General features: G+C 41.3%; 1 protein-coding gene across 2 annotated transcripts in view; it reads right to left on the reverse strand.

Moving 5' to 3' along the window:
• BRSK1 (BR serine/threonine kinase 1) overlaps positions 1–16,713 on the reverse strand; it is a 301,897-nt gene that overhangs the window by 147,418 nt on the left and 137,766 nt on the right. For both annotated transcript variants that reach the window (XM_066607747.1, XM_066607746.1), the window contains exons 2-3: positions 10,040–10,134; positions 2,711–2,796 (exon numbers count right to left, since the gene is read on the reverse strand). In XM_066607747.1, the coding sequence (XP_066463844.1) occupies positions 2,711–2,796; positions 10,040–10,134 (181 nt within the window). The remainder of the gene's footprint in view (positions 1–2,710; positions 2,797–10,039; positions 10,135–16,713) is intronic.

Here is a 16,713-nt window from a genome sequence, read left to right on the forward strand (position 1 = left end):
ATGCCTTTTAATGCTTGCATTTTGCTGTGGATACTCCACATTGACACCGATTGCGGATTCTGCAATAGGAATCTGCACGTGTGAGACCGGCCTAATACAGAAACTGAATTTTCCAACATTTTACAGAGGTTCATAAACGAATTAGGTACTGTTCACATTTACTCTGCAGTGCCCATCCAAAGAAACCAGACTATAAGTGTAAAGCTTGCCACTGAGTGTCATAGGTCATTCATAAGCACCCATGTTAAAGAAGACATAGACTAATTGGATGCATCTGTATGGAAAATGCATTGTATTCTATACAGTAAAAAAATAATATCCCTGGATGTACACCACCTGTCAGTGACCAAAAGAACACACCTTAGCCTTTATCATTATAATGGTAGCCTACAGATATGTGTTGTGTATGTGCCGCAAGTTTTTCCAGAGCATATGCAAATATACAGGGCAAATGCAATGAGAAAACAGCCTTAAGGCCCTTTTACACACAACGATTGCCGCTAAATCGGCCACATGACTGAACGAACTGAGGACATTTTTGCATAAAATTACATGTACAGATAATTGCTTTTAATAATCTCCATTTCCTTCATTAGCTAAAATAAACTCAGTATTATTTGTTTAGGTGGGCGTGTGTTTATGCGAGGGATTATCTGGCCAGCAGATTTCATTGTTTTCTCCTAACATGAGTAAACAATGTATTCATTATGTATGCAAAGCAAACACAATGAATACATTAAAGTTAGCAAACCGCTCAAAAAAATGCATGAATTCCATCCAAATGGGACAAATTTTGAGCGGCTCCACAATGTTTTTATGCGGGATAAAAACCAGCGGCCAACGACATGTGAACAAATAGTTTACACGTAACAATTATTGCTCGCTTTCAGCCGTTTGAACGAATTTTGAGCAATATTGTTGCGTATAAAAGGGCCTTTACCCACATAAGCAATTACACACTATACAAAGACACAAAGGGTTTGTCTGCAAAAAAGAATGATTAGATCGTGGATAGTACAATGTCAATGCTTGCAGTGCCAACATAAATGTATCCTCCAATGAGACTGCTATCATTAATAATTATCACCTAATATTAAAGAAGCTTTTCTAATACCAAACGATTATCATCCTTGAGTTGTCCTCCTCTGTTTTTTCTTTTAAATCAATTTCCTGCTGACAACCAATACTACTACTATTATATTCTACATATAGTTGTCAACCAGTTTTCATGAACTCCTAAATGGGAAGTCTACCTACACTGTCCTACCAAAAGTAAATAGACACCTGATCAAGAATCAATAGTATTTATTTGCATATATCAATACTTAGTGGGTCCTCTTTTGGCCCTAATTACATTGAATATTCTCTGAGGCATACTTTTTTTTATTAATATCTGATACACTTCAGCTGGTATTTCCCTCCATACATCCTGCAAATGTCTGGTGAGTTCTTGCAAAGAAGATGGATGCATATTTACTGACTTGACAGTCCAATTGTGGAGCAACCATATTCTCAAACCCACATAAAACATCTCCAGACCACAAAGGAACCTCCGCTGTATTTAACTCCAGAAAAAGGCATTCCCCAGACATCCTCAATACCCAGGTACGTCCATCTGACTGGAAGATGGAGTAGCAAAGTTCGCCACTCCATAGAATGTTCTTCCATTGCTCAACTGTCCAATGATGACGCTCCTTGCACCACTGGGCTGATGCATCTTCTTGGAGAGAACTTGCCAGACATTTGCAAGCTGAATGGAGAAAAATCCCAGCTAAAGTATATCAGATTTAGTACAAAGTATGTTATGGAGAAAATCTGATGTCATTAGGGCCAAAGAAGGCCCTGCTAACTATTAACATACGGAAATAAATACTACTAGATGTCTAATTACTTTTGGTAGGATAGTGTATGCATTAACCCCTTTAGTGGCACGCCCGGAAAATCTTCGGGGCTTGTTGCAATAACCATGCAGTTAAGCCCCGGAAGATTTCTGTGGACAGCTCTAGTGCTGAAATGTGCAGAGTACTGAGCTGTCATCTGAAATCTTCCGGGGTTTTTATTGTATTGTTGACTCATTTAAAAAACCTGCCCTGTGAGGCATGACATGGTAATAATAAACTGCCACTGAAGGGGTTAATCTAGGATTGGATCGATCAGTGGGCAGATCTGAAAAAGTTGATTAATAATCCTGTGGAAGCTGCAATAGCAGCCATATTACTTGTCATTCGGCTTTCCCAGGAACGGATATAATCAACAACCTAATATAAGAGGACAATACAAGGACTCATTTTACTGTTGGTCTTACATTTATTTTCATTAGAGTGGTCTTTAGATGGAAAAAACAAAAGAATTAACCATTACGATTGTATTCTCATGCCCTCCTTGCACTTATTCTACAGCAGGTTATCAACATAATATGAGATGTTGAGCCAGCAGCAATCCTGGCAAACGAGTTTGCTCAAAAACTCTACTGAATATTTCATGTAAGCCTTACAAAAGAAGAACAAGCAGTTATCATATGTCTTTGTAAACCAGCAAGGCATTAAAAGCAAGATGCATGTAATTTACATAACATCCAGATTACTAAGCAATGCTTAGAAGTAAAGGCTGCCTAAAGCAGAGACAATGCATGTGCTTCTCATGCCAAGGAATACAGATGCCCATAGCTCCGCGGGCTGGTGGAAGCAAGGGAATGTCTGTAAATACCTACAAATATTTCTTATTCTCATAGACATCATGCAGCTTGAGAACGTGGGGATGTTCAATCAGCTTCAGGATAGCAATCTCTCTTTCCACCTGCAGAAATGAGAATAAAGCCAACAGGTCAATATTAGAGGGAAATGCAAATTGAAATACAGATGTGGCAGAACTGAACTTGTCATTTTGCTTCTTGAGGCTGCCCTGTTTTTGGGCTCCCATGTCTAATACTTCCCATGCACATCTGACAGACAGCTCTGCTACAATCTGAGTGATAAAAGGTAGATGCCGATATAATGGCTTGTTTTCACGGGTACACTGCTACTTGTTATATTGCTAAAGCTAGAAATCTATTATGTGTGCCATCAAGGAGGCTTCAAATTTCTAATAATTCCCAACAAAAGAAAGTAACAATACTTATGTTTTCATAATACAAATATCAATTTTATGTAAAAACAATGCAATACAGTGCAATTACTGCTACTCCAGGGGGAAAGTAAATAAAAGTCCACAAGTCTAATTCTTACAAATTAGGCATCCGCTGTATTATGGATCTGTTTAGTATAGGTCCTTAAAGGGGGTGTCCAGTTGTAAACTATTGATGGTCTTTCAGCAGGATAGGTCATCAATGGTAGATCGACAAGGGTTCATTGGTGGGGACGCCCAACAATCAGTCGAGAGGGGGCGGGAGCTTAGAGCACTGCCCCCGGCTCTTCCAGCCTCCTCCCCCTGCAGAGAGAGAGACGCCATATATCGGCCGGCGTGAATACCTGGCCGATATACGGTCGTCTGAATGCGCCCTCAGGCAGCAGAATAGCAAGAGGCACCCTGGGTGAATAACACTGTCTAAGAACCATAAAAGCCATCTAAAATTGTTATACAGGGCTGTTATGGCTCTTAGTGTTATACACCAGTTCAGCAAACCGGCTGAACCAACACTAAAGATGGCATATTAGCACCAATTGATGGAGCATAGATGCCACCACAATAAGACTATGCTCATACAAGTTGCACAGTATTTTAATACCACTAAATCACATAATCAATGCTCTTTGTATTTTATTTTTCATAAAGGTCCATGATAAACATCTTATAAATGCTAGCCAAGACCTCATAGTTTAATCCCTTCCGGCTGCAGCCCTTTTTCGTTTTTTTTTTTTTTTTTATCCCTCACATTTGAAAAAAACCTACCGTAACTTTTTCCATTGATATAGATACATGCGGGCTTGTTTTTTGCAGGATGAACTACATTGTTCAGTTGTGCCATTCAACAGATCATATAATATACCAGCAAACTTTACATAATTTCTAATTGAGGTGAAAAAGAAACATGGCATTTTTCACTTTTTCCTTTGTTCATGAACGCCGTGGCCTATAAAAAATATTTAATATAAGATGCCACCAAAAGCTCTTGTAAATAGCAGTGAAAAAATAATACACTTGAAATGCGCAGTATTTTTTCGAAGTGTTAGTTGGTTCCCAGAATAGAGTGCTGAAAAGGCATATTTTCTTTCCTAGATTGGTTAAACTAGGCAGCGTAATGAAATGCTATTTTTGCTTTTTTCCAGCTGTGCTATAAGTAGAGAGCTGACCCTTCCAAATATTATCACTACAGCTTGTCAATGCTACAGAGAAGCTGCACACATATGACATGCATGGAGCGAAAGTCTGGCATATAGAAAGTGACTTCCCCTGGAGGGAAATTATCTAAACCAGTATTGATAGTGCGAGATGTGATATGGATATGACCTTATTTAAAAGAATGACTCTTTGCAGTGGCATGTAACCCATACCCCCTGGCCCATGCTTCCAACTGCACGCAGAACTGGAAGCAGATTCTTCAACCAAGCATAGGTTAAACCCTGCATAAGTTTAATTTAACCTGTTGGACTCTGAGCCTTTTTTTTAAACTTTTTGTTCCCTGTCTTTCAAGCAGGGGTGTGCCTAGCCTTCCTGCTTCCCAATGCGAACAGCAATATAGCACCCCTAAAATAATAAATTAAAATTTTATATATATATATATATATATATATATATATATATATATATAGTAGTAGTGCAGTACACAGAAGGACTTGTAGAGGGCTGCAGACAGGACTTCTGGTGCGAGGGTTAGCACAAAGGGGTGGAGCAGGAACTAGAAAAGGACCAGTTCCTGCCAGAATCAGGTTAGAGAGAGGGAAAGGACCAGCACAGCAGGGCTAAGGTGCTGCAGGCCGGTGACCTACAAAAGGCCAGAGTCCGACAGGGACAACAACCCTGGACTCACCCAAGCAGAGAAAGGACCAGCGCAGCAGAGCAGAGGTGCTGCAGGCTGGTGGCCTAGCAAAGGCTAGAGTCCGACAGGGACGACAACCCTGGACTCACACCGAAGTTGAGAGAGACGTTGGCTGAGAGACAGGTTTGTGGAGCTGCAAGGGCTGCCTAGCCCAGGGTCTAGTGCAGACCAGGAGTTTGACAGGGAAGACGACCCTAAACTCTACACCCAGGTGGGGTGCTTACATGAACTGTGTATTTTGTTGTATATTTTTCCCGTGATACGTTTGTGTGGATGGACAAGAAAACGCTATTTAAGGTTGGGTCTCGATCGCGGCTATTCTTCTTTGATGTGATTGTTGGCCGCAATGCGGCCAGCGTGTGACTGAATACGCTTGTGTGAATGAGCCCTTAGGCTGACCCTGGAGCAATTCTCTTTACCTCTCACCAACTCCTTGCTAAGGGCTTTGCACACAAAGTAAGGGCAGAGGGTGGCGCTGTACTCCCAGAACAATGCCCAGGGACTGCTCAGTAGGCTATAGTCTAACTATACAGTAAGGCCTGGCATCTGGGCACAGACTTTGAAGCTCTGGAGCTGCCTGGTAAAGTTGTTGTCAAGTAGTTCAAAAAAGCAGTAGAAAAATTGTCCCAAAATTAAAAAAAAACTGCTCCCTGCTGCACGGTGATGGCAGACGGTAACCGCTGAGGCCGGTGATCGGCTGCGGTAGTCACATGCTGGTACAGCACATCACTGCTGACAGCCTGGAAGCAAAACCAGCTGGCAGCTACCAGAGCATCTGCACTGGACTGGATGTCAGCGCCGTTTTATTTACAGTTTTGTTTATTGCACGATATTCTCAAAGTTTTTTCGGAAGTTACTGAGCAACCTCTGAAGGCTAGTTTCACACGGGCGATCGCGCTTCTGCCACGGCGGATCGCAATTTTTCCGCGTCTTTGTTTTCGTGATATTGCATGTGCAATGCGATTTTCTTTCAAAGATCCCATAGAAAATAATGAGCGATTCATCATGAGGAATCGCCCAAAAATAGGATTTTTCAATCTTTCAGCAGCAATGTGTTAATAACACATGAGAGTTCTGTCCATATCGCTATCAGATGGAACCTGTACGTGAAACCCGCCCGTATGAATTTTTTTTGGCAGATCCACGTCAAAATCCGCATGCAACATGCGGATTTCAGCATGGGTTTTGATGCGGATCTCACTCTATCATTGAAATAGGTGACATCCGCCCGGAAAATCCAAAGTGCAAATTGACCCTGCGGATTTTTTCAGCAACATGCGGACTGGATATCTCAAAATCCCATGCACCTTGCTGGTGCTGCAATACGCTGGATTTTCCAGCGCAGAAAATCAGCAATGAATTTATCACATGTGAACATACCCTAAGCAAGGTGTACAAGGACATCGGGGGTTAACAGAAAAAAATCACAGGGGGAGAATATAAAAGAGGGAACTACGAGTCCCAGCATGCCCTATATTGTCATTATGTGATATTAGAAGACATTACAGGGAAGGGGTATAACAGAACTACAAATTAGATCACATCCAGGCTGTTATTATGGGATGTCAGAAGGTATAAAGAACTGGAAGTCTCAGCACTTCCCTGACAATAGAATTTCACCTGATTTCCATCATCACAGGACCTTCACTGTCCACTGCTGAGCTCCATCCCCTTGTGAAATCATCCCAAGTCCTTCAGTCCCATTGTCCAGCACACTTTTATTTTCCTATCAGTATAGCTGCATGAGGATTTATTATTGTATTTTTTAATGGTAGCATGAAAAACTTCAAAAAGCATTTTAAGTGGGGTAAAATGCAAAAAATACAATTGTTGCATTGTTAATTGGATCTTAACAGCATTCTTGAAGTTGTAAAAATGACTTGTTATCTTTATTCTATGGGTCAGTACAATTACATCCAGAGGCATAACTTGAAGCTCCCGGGCCCTGATGCAAAACCTGTAACAGGACCCCCAACTACAATGCTTTATTCATAGTACTGGGCTCCCTATATGGAGAAGAGAGGCCTTATGGGCCCCCCAAGGCTGGGTTCACACAGGGCGTAATTGCAGCGGAATGTCCATGCTGACTTTTTGCATGGACATTCCGCCCGCGGCTTCAATCCTGGGATTAGCCAGCACAGTGGACGAGATTTGAAAAAACCTTGCCCACACACTGCGGCCAAACTGCTCTGAAACTGACATGCTGCATGGAATTCAAAGACGTGGCATGTCAATTCTTTCCCCGTTTCCTTTCAGTCAATTCTTTCCCCGTTTCATTCAGTTTAAACAGCGGCCGTTCAGTAGCAAACGGCCGCTATGTTATCTCTATGGAGAGGGGCAGGGGAGCGAGAGGAGAGAAATCTCCTGCACTGCCCCGCCCCCTGCTGGCTTCTCCATAAACTAGCCAGCTCTGCTAGTTCCCATGCAGTAGCATAGGAGCGAGGAAACATAGGGACGAGTGTCGGGCATCGTTTGCCCGACAGTTATCCTGTGTAAAGGGCAATACCAAATATACATAGTTTTTATGCTTTACTACTTAAATAGTTCTGGCATGACTATTTGCCAGTTACAAGAAGCTGTACTGGATAGAAGACAATGGTGAGAGTTGATCCATAGGGTGACCCAGAGTCGGAAACAACTGAATAGTCAATCATCATCATCTTCACTTAAATAGTAAATAAGAGAACAATAATTGTATGTTGCCATATTCTGAGACCTATTACTGTTTTGCTTTTCCATCGATGGGGCTGTGTGAGAGTTTGTTATGGTGCAGGGCGAGCTGTAGCTTCTATTGGTACCGTTTTGGGGTACGAAAGACTTTTTGATTACTTCCTATTAACTTTTTCGGGAGGTAGGGTGACCCAAAAGATACCATTGTGACATTGTGTCTGTGTCATTTTAGTTTACAGCATTCATTATAGAGGATGAATATTTTAATAGTTTGGACTTTTACACACACGGTGATAGCAATTGTGTTTTTATTAAAAAAATGTAGTGTGACATCGCTAAGTGGTTAAATGGCCATGATTGCAGCTAGCTCTGATCGTGTCTGCTGCGAATGTGTGTCAGCTGTTCAATACACTTCGCACCTGTCATACATTAGCACACACACACCCTGTCGACTGGTCTATGGGGGGGGGAGACATGTACTTTTCGGTCAGCAAGGGGTTAACCAACACAAACTTAGATGCAGGGGGGCACTGTAGAAATATAAAAATACCCCTCTTAGTGATGCTGCTAAAGGGACATTCAAACGAAAGCATTTATCATTTACCCATTAAATAAGTGATACATTTTATATTATCGTGGTTCGACCTTGGGGACATCAGCATTTAAATATTGCAAATTAGGACTCGAATGTCTTCACAATATAAATCATGTGACGCTGTTTAGGTGACATGGCAGCCAGGGCCTTCTGAAGGTCCCAAGGGCCACCATCAATCTTTGCCTATTAAGATGTGCCTGTGGTACATCTTAACAGAAATACACTATATATGCAATGTTGTGGTACTGCATTATATTGTATAAGCGATCAAATGATCCCAAGTTCAAGTTCCCTGTGGGGACTAAGAAAAAAGTTTATGCTCACAGTGCGGGGGGAGGGGGGGGGGGTGTCTCACTCCCACGCTCGCCCGCAGCGCATTGCTTTCAATGGAGCCGGCTGTATTGCCGGCTCCATTGAATTCAATGGGCTAACATCGTTCTTCTCTGCCACAGCTGTTACAGCTGTGGCAGAGGAGAACGATCTTTATGCTGACATTTTTTTTTTTTTTATTCTTACACATTTTAGGATGATTTTCAGGTAAGGGCTTATATTTTTAAGCCCTTCCCGAAAATTCATCCTAAGATCGCTGGCAGCCCATTGCTTTCAATGGAGCCGGCTGTATTGCCGGCTCCATTGAATTCAATGGTCAGTGCTCGTTTAATCGAGACGAGTACCGCGTAGTGCTCATCTCGAGTAACGAGCATCTCGAGCACCCTAATACTCGAACGAGCATCAAGAACGGACGAGTATGCTCGCTCATCTCTAGTATTGATCTATAAAATAAAGATAATTTTTACATGTAATTATTTTTACTGCACCCCCCCCCCCCCCCAATTGCATTTTTTTTTCCATTTTGCTCCACTTAGAGATTTTTTTTAAAAGTTTTCCAATACATTAGATGGTATCATTGAAAAATAAGTTTCCCGAAAAAAAACAAGCCTTAATGTAACCGTGTCACTGGAAAAGTTCATGAGGTCAGTAAATGAAGTACCCAACTTGTTGAGGGGTAAAAGGAAGGCCATGGCAACCCACCCCCCAAAAACAGTCTGCCATGAAAATGTCACGATCTAACGTCACCCTAGGAGTCAGCAATGACTCTGTGCTTGCCCCAGGGGACTTTACCCTTTTACCTTGGCCAATCGTTGGCAAAGGCCTTTTGCAGTTTCTTAGTTGATCTTCTTTGCACATAGCCTTCCACAATGATTATTCACTGTTCCAGGAAGAACACCAGGGGACAGATTTATGAAAGCTGTCTAAAAGAAAATCTCTCTCTTTGCTGCCCATAGCTTTCATTTCTTATACTGATGAGTTAAAATGAAAGTTAAGCTGTAATTGGTTGCTATGGGCAACAAAGACAAATTATCTTTAGGACAGCTTTCATAAGAGTGTGGTACCAGGATTGGAGACAGGCTATTTTTCCATGGCCCACCCTGTAGTTACAGATAACACCCACCTTGACAATGCTACTGTTGCCAACTTTTTGCAGGAACTCCACAAACCAGGTCAACAACTTAAAGGGAAAATCACCTTAAAAATGTCTTCTAACACGTCACAATGACATTACAGAACAGGCCATCTGTGAGGTTTGAGTTCAATTCCTGCTAATTTCTAAATGAAGGTTTATGATTCAAAACAACCGTACCCCATTGGATCTAATCTCCGAGTTCTTGCTTTCTTGATCCATTGACTTAGATCATGCAAGACAGAACTGTCACTATAGAAGTTGGGAACTCTTGACTTTAAGTGCTTTATTACATTTATGTTTCTAGCAGTAAGTATAAAGTATATTGTGCACCTACCTTCATTAAGACAGATTCTGAAAGCTTTTCTCGGTTTACAATCTTTATTGCCACTTTTTGTCCAGTTATACAGTGAACACCTAGTTTAACCAACCCTGTGAAGGACAAGAGATAAGTAAGGTAAGCATCCAATGAAATCACAATTAGAATTACTTAGAACATGTATATAACTGATAGAAGGATGAACATTGCATTCACGGTTTACATAGACATCTTGCAACAGTTGGAATATTATAGGTCCCCAATTTTCACAGTAGGTCTAGCCTTGTTGTAGCTGCTGACCATCTTTGAATAATTATTTCTTGACGAGCATTTTAATATGTGCTTTTTATATGGTCTTCCAAGATGTCTGCCGTTAATGGACTACCGCTGAGAACCAAATGAAAGCATTTATATCATGTGACTTCTGACTTTACAGGAGCCGTGACTAATGCAATGATCTAGCAGCAAAGGATTTTGTCTATCCGTTATATATGTCATGCCCCAGTGGTGGCTGTATAATGCTAATGGGTATGGATGAAGGCACCTCCATCCAGTCATTACTGAATAGATATGCTTGCTTACAAGTGGTCTAATTGATTGCACTATAGTCCACTTATGGAAAGCACCTCTAAAACCACACGATTCCTCAGTAAGTGAAAAGGCCAAAGGAGAAAAGGAAAGTATTAATGTAATGAAACAGAGCTGGATTTGTTACATAAAGTACATAAGACAATGCCCCTGACCTCTCTATCGGGATCCAATCCCATTTAAAAAATTAAACTGTAATATGGATCAAAAATGTACCCATGTGAAGAGTTTGGGGTAAGCAGAAACTACTTCCTCCATCCAGGAAAATTTAGAAAAAAAGGTCTAAATATGGTGCTTTCACAAGGGTGGAATTAGGGACACTGCAACACACAGAAAATTATACACCAAAATCCACATGCTTCTGTGCAGATTTGATGCAGAATTGAAAATGCCTTAACCCTTTCCAATCCACTGTCTGACCTATGAAGACATTATGATTTAAGGCTGTACAGCTCCGATGTTGGAAGACGCCCATTGGGGTTCTCTTACTGTATATTGCCAGCCTCTCTGCTGTTGAAGCCTATCCAACGCGTCACCTCATGCAATACTGGCTTTAGCCAGCATATAGCGCCGTTGTATAATGGCAGAAAAAGAGTAAGCCCCCTAGGAAAACCAGAATACAAATTGGATTGAAAAGGGTTAATTCTGATGACAATTTCGTACTAGAATGCGAACTTAGACATGTGGCTTTGGTACAGAATTTCGCAACAGCAGATTCAGCTGTATGTTGAAGTCAAATTCTGACCCGTATGAAAGCACCCTTAGTAGCTGATTACCAAATGGCATTAGTGACTTCACCCTTGCTAATTTACCTCTTTAGAAACATTGCATAAATTATTGTAAAGGGCATATGTCTAATGACAGGGGCACCTTAAAATTACTTCAGGATAAAAAAGATTTCAAGACAAAATTCTGTTCCAAGGCAAAAGCGCGAAGATTGTATATTATAGGAAGTTGCTCTTCTGAGAGGTCCCTTCAATCCGCTGGTTCCAGATCCCTTTTTCAGCCGCCCAAGATGGCCAATGCAATCCTTACAGTGCATTGCTGGTGTAAGACTTATCGATGAACTATACCGGCTCTTCAATTAGCGAGAGCTGCTCACATGATTAGCACTGACTATTCAGAGAACACCGCACATTAGGGAGTTATAAAATTACTGCGGCCATTTTGAACAGTCAAAAACAGAGCCCAAAACCGGCTGATCGGAGAAGAACAACTGCAGGTAAAATATCCACCTCCACCTTCTGTCCCAGGACAGAATTCTGTTCCGACACCAGAAAGTCGCTTTAACCCTTTTGCCTCAGTGCTTAGTAATATTGCCCTGGGTTCCTAGGTTTAACCAGGGGCAATATCTACATTCACTTTACATATATTTGCATGATTTTGTTCCTGTTGAGCAAACTTCTCATGAGGTTAACCCTTAGTATGCAGCCTATGGATCTGGAAGGCATTGCATAATAATAGGTCACATAGCATTAGATACCGATACCAATTCTAGTAATACAGATGAAAAATTATGTGAATCTAGTTTACTCCAGTTTCTTCCAAGAAACCCAAAACAAACTGGTTGTTTACTCGACTTGCTATAAAATTGGCCCTTGAGAGTGCTGCGTAAAGTGTTGTGGAATATATTAGTGCTTTATATGCATTAGGAAATAGATGTAATTACTGTACATGCAATCTAGTATTAAACACTGTTATTTTCTTTGTAAGGTGTCGGCAAGCCCTATAGGACCCCAGGTGCTCAGGCTGCACATATGGTATGTCCGCCCCTGACGCTGCTTCATCTGTGCATAGTCATAAGGACCCTTTCACATGCTGTTAATACAGATTTCCAGGTAAAATTGTAAGCAGTTATGACTCCGGAATAAGCGGCGTTAATTAACAGGATACCTCGATCACCATTACGTGAAAGAACCTGCTCTCTTTGTTGAGTGAAATGAACACATGAGAATCTACTTCATTCACTGGCCAAATGAGAGACATAATTGAATCATTTGCAAACATGTTAAGCTTCAAAATACAAAAGGATGCAATTATATTTCAGCGTACCTTGTTTATGACTAACTAATGATATGGTTATTCTAAAATTCTTATCTCGAAAACTACTGTCACTGAAGAATATAAAACATTTCCTAAAATGCATTGTAATTATTAGCATCAATTATTTATAAAGAGGTACAATATAGCGGCAGCTTTATAAAGACAATGGAGACTAATGGACAAAGTCAGGACGCAAGCTCTTCGGCTGGCGCTAATTCCATTGTGCAATCGAGGTGTAGACTGAAATAAAATAAGCCAAAAACTCTTGAGTAGTAAGTGTCTGCACCAAATGTGGTGGTTGCAATATAAAGCCAGGCTCCAGAGCCATAACTTCAAAATACTGGGGCCCAATGTAACATATGTAAGAGAGTCTACCACCTACTATGTGTCACTTATTATACAGGTGTCACAGCGTGCGGGTAAGGTCAATATTGCAGCTCAACTACCCCAATACGGAAGCCAGTCCAGGCTGGTGTCGTAACATCAGTCCAGCCCAGTGACAGTGGCATATGCACCCTGTGCTGGACACTGATGAGTCCACATCAATCTGATGGTATGTGGTCTGATTGGGTGGCAGGGAGGTGTTGTCCCATCAGCCACTATTTTAGTATATATATTCCAGCCCCTTCTCTCAGAGGGCACCAGTTATTGCTTGGTGTTGGTGGAGTTGTGGTCCAGTCTACGCCCCCTCAGGTGTCAACATTTATTCAGATAAGTCCCTGGTGTTATTGTGGTACTACCTCTGCTTACTATACTGTTGTGACAATTACTATTACTATATTGTCATCCCATTTCCATCTAGGACCTGTTTAGGAAGTCCTCAAGTTCCAGACATGGGGCGCCCTTCTCAGGGCGATTGTCCCGCTTTAGGCCCTTTTTTTCTGTCTTGGTACATTAGGGTAAGTAAAGCTCATTCTTGTATGGTACTTTCTGGTGCTCCAGGCTTTTGAGCGCAGGCATGCTATTCATTTAACAGAACACAGTCTCTGTACTCAGTCTTTTATGAATAACAATCCTCAGATTGGGTGCCACAATATCATCAAGCAATAGCTGGATATGCCCCCTTCTCTCTTACTTCAGTGCAAGTAGAGCATAGCTCCGCTTATCTGTGCCCGTAGAATGGAGACGCTCATCACCCATAGCGTCTAGGCTACAAGATTCTAGAGGAACTTGTGTTGTTTCCTTACATGTCTAAAGCCTGCTATACTCTACCCTTTGCCCAGAAACCGATCAGAAATTGCAAGACCTAAGAGCAAGAGCCAACTCTCCGATGGACCCTTGTTATCTATCCAGTCTGCCAGGCTCTATGATCTATGTCTACATTGATGAAACAGGTATAGCACATCACAACAGACAAAAATATCACGCAACATCGCATTATTCCCTTACATTATCATTGATTATGTGCCAAATTCTATGTTTTTTGCGGTTCTGTTTCTATGGTGGGGTAGTAGATCCTTTCTATAGTTATGGAAATACTAATTATAATTGTATCATTGTCATATTGACATCTGTAGGCAGAAAGTTGACAATATGCCAATTTAATAACGAGGTATGCCATTATTTGCATCAGACACAAGCACTACTTCATTCTTAGAGAATTCCCTAAATTGCATTCATTTTCAGAGTGACCTTAATAGCTGAATGTCGGCTGTATACATGTATCTACTCCAGCGCTCTGATCTCAGACTTCACTGTCTATGTTAGCATTCACCAAGGTTTACAGTGTTTTAGTAAATTGGAACAGGATTCAGAAGATGAACCCTTAGGTATTAAAACAAAAATCCTTTGAAGCTGCAGAATAGAGCTTGTTACTGAAGCTGTAACACGGAGGTCACATATGAAAGCGTCGGTTAATTTACTTTGGGGGTTTACCCCAGAAAATCAACATTTTGCAATGTATGAGGATATTAAATCTCTTTCTGTATGCTCTGTGCACAATTTGCATAGTACAAAGCTCAAACATGAATCTGTACTGTTTACTTCTTTTTCTGAACTCTGAAAACAGGATTCAAACATATTGATGGAAAACACGAGTTTTTCAACATCATATTTTAGTTTATTTGTTTAAATGCGGCATCCTGCAACTTTTACCAAACAGTTTGCTTTAGCTGTTATCAAAATATCACTTGGAACTAGATTTTTCTATCGTAATAGTTGTACATTAATCACATACTTATTATCTTCTCTGCAAACTATGTTTTTAGGTGCAGTTACAAGGGACCATTTTCTACGACTGCTTACACATCTATGCTGAGGATTCTGCTTTCCTGCTCCATTCGGGGAATCCTCACGACTGAACGGTTCCACCTTTGGACAGAACCAAACAGCACCGGGCGGCGGACGGACCTCATTGACTATGATGAAGTCCGCCCAGTTTCCCTGTTTTGGGAGGGAAAAGTATTTGCAGCCGGATCTGTAACAGTACCTTTGGCCGGAGGTTCCGATGCAGATGTCAAACCACTCTAATGCTGTTTCATGCCACCTCCTATACCAGGATAGAAGGACACTTGTAAAGTAAAGTAATCTATAACTTGTAAAATAATAACCCTTGTCAGCCAAATAGGGAATATACTCTTCTATTTGTGGAACTGGGCTAATATGAGATGTTGCACCAAAGCAACTGCCTGGACAGCCTCTGTTGTATGTATACCCCTTGTAAGGCTACCACTTTTAAGTCTGTCCTTCTAGTCTGGATGGAACAATAATTTACAGTCTGAAGTCTCATTGGCCTTCCAAATTAAACTCTGCTACATCAGGATATGGCAGAAACAGGAACAAAAGGTGAGAAGCAGGGTCCATAACAATAATGAAACTGGGATCCTCTCTTGGTCTTACTTCATGATCTAGCTTGTTCCTTACTTGTGATTCTTTGAGAAAGTTTTTCTATGAGGCTCTATAAAGCCGTGTAGGCGTCACCAGAAAACCTAAGAATGGGCCCTACTCTACATTAAATGTAATACACGTTTATTAAAATGACCCTTCCAGGGACCAAAGGCAGGGGAAGTTACATTACCGGTCATCCTTCATCTACAGTGTTCTGCCCTGGATCCACGGGTTCCTCGGCCTGTATTCATTTTTCCAAGATAGCTACAGTGTATCTCTGACTATCTATATACACAGTAATAGGTAGTCTAAGACTCTGCATACTGCTCTGATTGGTCAGCATTGCTTATATGAGTAGCACTGGCCAATCCAAAAGCATCGCAAAGTGTCAGTGTGCGCTAGGTAATAACAGGAGCGGTGAGGGCATTTTGGGAGACTAAAGACGACCTGGAACCAGCGGATCCATAGCAGCACACTGCAAATCAAGGGTGGTAGGTAATATAACTCCCCCTCTCCTCAAATTTTGACTCCAGGACTGGAGGGTTACTTTAAAGCTAACGTGCATTGTTCCATTTGTAGGTCCAAAACTTAAATATATATGTTTCTAAGGGAATTCTGCTCCGATTTGATCAATTACATAATTCTGGCTGCATACAACCACCACAAGGGAAGTTAACTGCACATTGATGAATGCCATTAGTACCGAGTTGTGATGGAGGATGCTTTTGCAGATTCACACTATCAATGGAGAAAAAGGGAAATAGTCTAAGTTGGGCCTTCCTAGTCAGTGTCCCCCAGCTGTTGCATGAGCTGCTTCTGTAGTTCATCAACCCATTATAAATAGGGAGATGGCAATTTTGGGGACACAAAGCCCAAGTGAAAGAGCACACTGCCTCAGCTAAAGTGCCTGGATTAGTAATGTGAGAATCCTGACATACTCATGCAAAACGATGGTGATGTCAATTGTTGTTGTACACAAGGTTCACATATCCAATATAGTTAGAATGCTCATCATATTAGTCTTGCTCTGTGAGAGCATTAATACACTTTAATACACCTTAACTGTTCTGCAAGCAGCAGGATTTTTCCTATGTTTTGCTTTCAAATCAAAGCCCCTTATGCGGTGAAAAATGACTTCTCCAGCTTTATCGCGTCGAAATAAAACCTCATTATAAACTGTGCAGTATGCTATATATATAGCGCTGCCTCCACCTCTCACAGCAGACAGGGGATCC

This window comes from Eleutherodactylus coqui, chromosome 6 (genome assembly GCF_035609145.1).
Source record: "Eleutherodactylus coqui strain aEleCoq1 chromosome 6, aEleCoq1.hap1, whole genome shotgun sequence".
In the NCBI taxonomy this organism is placed as follows: domain Eukaryota; kingdom Metazoa; phylum Chordata; class Amphibia; order Anura; family Eleutherodactylidae; genus Eleutherodactylus; species Eleutherodactylus coqui.